This window comes from Melitaea cinxia, chromosome 11 (assembly GCF_905220565.1).
Source record: "Melitaea cinxia chromosome 11, ilMelCinx1.1, whole genome shotgun sequence".
Taxonomy (NCBI): Eukaryota; Metazoa; Arthropoda; class Insecta; order Lepidoptera; family Nymphalidae; genus Melitaea; species Melitaea cinxia.
The window spans coordinates 5,837,937-5,841,594 of NC_059404.1; the positions used below are offsets into that span (position 1 = coordinate 5,837,937).

Below are 3,658 nucleotides of genomic sequence, written 5' to 3' on the forward strand. Positions count from 1 at the left end.
ATTAATTTGAAACATATATATGTATTACAATGTAGTTATTACTTGCTTTATCTATGTACATGAAAAACCAATCGCCTAATATACAAATTCTATTTTTATTGGTGTTTTCAAATCTAATTTAAGAGATTATATTGATTTATTATAATGTAATTATTACTTGCTTTAAAATATGTACATAAAAAAAACAATTCTATTACGATTCGTATTTTAAAATCTAATTTAAAACATATATATGTATTATAATGTAATAATTATTTGCTTTAGTACATAAAAAATAAATAATCGCTAAAATGTATGTAGGTTTCACTGCAAAGCCTGCACCAAATTTGAACATTCTAGTTTTGTTGTGTTCATCATTGTTAGGACAACGTTTGTGTAAAAAACAAATATTAAAAAGAAAATAAATAAAACAGGCAGCTAATTTTTGTTAAAAAATCAAGATAAAAATGTCAAAATAACAACTTCGAAACTATTTATACTAAACGAAATTGACTACAGGTAAAAAAAAGCGGTAAAATATTTACGAAAAAAAAAATGCGGGACGAAATTTGTCGGGTCAGCTAGTTTTTGTGTACGTGTCCCACAGCTAGGTAAATGACTCCTCTTCGCTTAAAAAAGAAATAACCCACTGACCTGCTTTACTGTGGATTGGCGGATAACAAGACTAGAAATCGCTATCATAAGTTGGCTAGATGAGGATTGTGGAAAACCAGGATATCTCACGCAAACTTGGGAAGGCCTATGTCCAGAAGTGGACTGCGATAAGCTAAACTGACTGGCTGACTATCACATGTCTATAATAACAACCGGAAATCACAATAGAAAAGTCTACAATTACATAAACCCAGACTAGAAACGAATACTTGTAAAAGTATAATAAATATAATAATTATGCCCCCAGCTGTAATAGTTATTGTCATTATTGATTGTTTTTTTTAATGCTTTTAATTGCATTATTAATTTTTGTATTTATTTTTCATTACTTAATTATTTATTACTTATAATAGGTACTTTTATTATTATTATTTTAGGTTTTTAACCTAAACTTTTCAGCATCCGCTGAAGTTAGCCATTGGTGTCACATTTGGCAAGCTGCTCTGAGGTGGTATATAATTGCCAGACAAACTACACATACTTATCGCTCCTCGATATTTCGGATTGTAGTAATTTATATCAGGAAACTCTGGCAACGCAGGTGTTTCCTGTCTTGACTTCATACATTCCGTCACGTTAGGTGATTGCATTGCATTACCATTTTCTGTTCCAAAGTGAGTGGGGGACGTTGGATATTTTCCATCCTTCTTGGCTTTCATTCTTCGGTTTTGAAACCATATCTTTATTTGTCTCTCGCTTAAATGTAATGCATGTGCTATTTCAACCCTTCGTCTCCTTGATAAATACTTATTGTAGTGAAACTCTTTTTCTAATTCAAGTGTCTGCTGTCTGCTATAAGTTTGCCGAGTTCTTTTTGAACCGGCTGTTTTCTTTTCGCCTGAAACAGAGAGCGTCTGATATAGATATCAGATTAAGGCATTACATTACATTTAATACGGGAACATTACAGATATCTGTAACAAAGAAAGTTTAGAACAACTCAATAAATAAATTTTAACGGTGTGTTAAGACATTATCATCATATATATATATTTATATGTATAAATGCCTATATTGATTTTCTAATAATAATATTTAATTTGTGTGAGTAGTCTGAGAGTAAGGTAGGTCTGGAGTAGGTATAGACTATGTGTTCAATATTTAGTTTGAATATATATATATATATATTCAAACTAAATATCCGCCAACCCGCATTGGAGCAGCGTGGTGGATTAAGCTCTGATCCCTCTCCTACATGGGGAAAGAGGCCTATGCCCAACAGTGGGATATTACAGGCTGAAGCGAGCGATATATATATATATATATATGTATATATTCGTTTCTTTCAATTTCATGAATTATATCTTGATACGATAAGTATCAATATGACAGGTCGATATTTAAATAATTGTATTTGCTAGCAAACGAAAAAAACCGCCTTCAATTACATCGACAAGTAATACACAGTAGATAGACGAAAAAATAGTCGAGTAAATACGCGTTATCAAAGATTACTTAAAAAGCTGTAATCAGATCTCGATGAAATTTAAATGTGACCAAATGATAAACATTAGCTTTTGATTAAATTAAAAGTCATCAAAATCGGTACACCCAGTAAAAAGTTATGCGGTACAATACAAGTAGGTCGACGAAAAAGTAGTTAAGTAAAAACGCATTATTAGATATAAATCAAAAAGCGGTTGTCAGATCTCAAATAAATTTAAATGAGACCACATGACATACACCACCTTTCGATAAAATTTTTTTTTGTCGCAATCGGTCCACCTGGTCAAAAGTTCTGAAGTAACATACTTTAAAAAAATACAATCGTATTGAGAACCTCCTCCTTTTTTAGAAGTCGGTTAAAAAGTACTAATTACTCTATTATACATACTAAAATGGCTTTTCATCCATGGAAACAATATATCGCCATCGTGTGTTGTTTCAATTTTCATCTTATCGGAATCTTTCGCTTTCTCGTCTCCCTTATTTTCTACCTTTGTCATATTATGACACATGTCAGACTCACCGACATTTGTCTTATATTCGTGATTATCAGTCAATGATCCGCTCGTGGCATGACTAATCCTTGATTGTTCGTCTAAACCTGATATACATTCGTCATAAAGTGGAGGCAAATTAGTTTCACTCCCTTTAACGGTTTCATTATTTGGTCCCTTTTCAAAAATACCAGCTTTCGTGTGCTGCTTTACTTCCTGTTGTTTCATGTAATGCGTATCATGATTTGTGACATATTGGAAATAAGTTTGTCCTGTAGATTTGGGTAAGCTACATTGACTCGAAGATAAAAGAGACGGAGATTCGGCTTTTATATTCGCAACATGGTTACTTGCTAGTGCAGTTACATCTTGATTATATCTTAAAATGCCAGGTTGATATGTCGGTGTATTTGGTATTGTCCACTTTTTAGTTTTATAGTTATTTTGGTCGCTGTTGGGGGTATGATGATTTGTAGCATAATCCTGAAAACTGGGTTCAGTTTTAAAAATTTTGCTACTGAAATTATCAAATCCTTGTGCTATGTTGTATTGTCCATTAGTATAACCACTGCTTTGAGGATAAAAGTTATTATTATGTAAATTGTAAGCATTATAAGCTGTAATATTGTTCTGGTACATACACTGTGTTAATTTATCACTTTGTGCACTCACTACAGCATTGTCTTTCCATACATCACTTTCACAATTAATTGTATTGATGGTAGACATATTAGCACATAACACTGTAACGAAAAATTAAAATGTACAACAAACAACTCGCAACTTGTTGCGTGGGCGATTTCTGTCCGTCTCTAAGTTTAACTGCAAATCGAATGCATTGAGTGTCAAAATGGGACCCTAGCAAAAATAATACTTTTGTGTGTCATAAAAATAAGTAGGGATACTCTTAACAATAGCTTCGCCACTGTCCCTCAACAAAGTTTAAAACTAAATTTTCGGTCTCTTTCCCACTCATCTCCCCTAGTTGACTGTATTGATAATGAAAGAGAGAGAAATATTTTATTCATATAGCCAACATTCTACGAATGTTGCAATCACGTTGC

At 32.4% G+C, this 3,658-nt stretch overlaps 1 protein-coding gene across 1 annotated transcript; it reads right to left on the reverse strand.

Annotated features, from left to right (window-relative positions):
* Window positions 1–1,049: 1,049 nt before the first annotated feature.
* On the reverse strand, window positions 1,050–3,323 carry LOC123658031 (homeobox protein Hox-B5a-like). The gene is made up of 2 exons (XM_045593512.1): window positions 2,489–3,323; window positions 1,050–1,492 (listed from the first exon to the last, which is right to left on the reverse strand). The coding sequence occupies exons 1-2, from the start codon at window positions 3,321–3,323 to the stop codon at window positions 1,050–1,052; spliced, it is 1,278 nt and encodes a 425-aa protein (XP_045449468.1).
* Window positions 3,324–3,658: the final 335 nt, after the last annotated feature.

Bases quoted from the DNA above. Each gene is read 5' to 3' on its own strand.
- LOC123658031 (XM_045593512.1), bottom strand. From the start codon at position 3,323: ATGTCTACCATCAATACAATTAATTGTGAAAGTGATGTATGGAAAGAC. The intron at 1,493-2,488 runs GTATGTATAATA...TCTCTGTTTCAG, and splicing joins ATGGATGAAAAGCCATTTTA to GCGAAAAGAAAACAGCCGGT.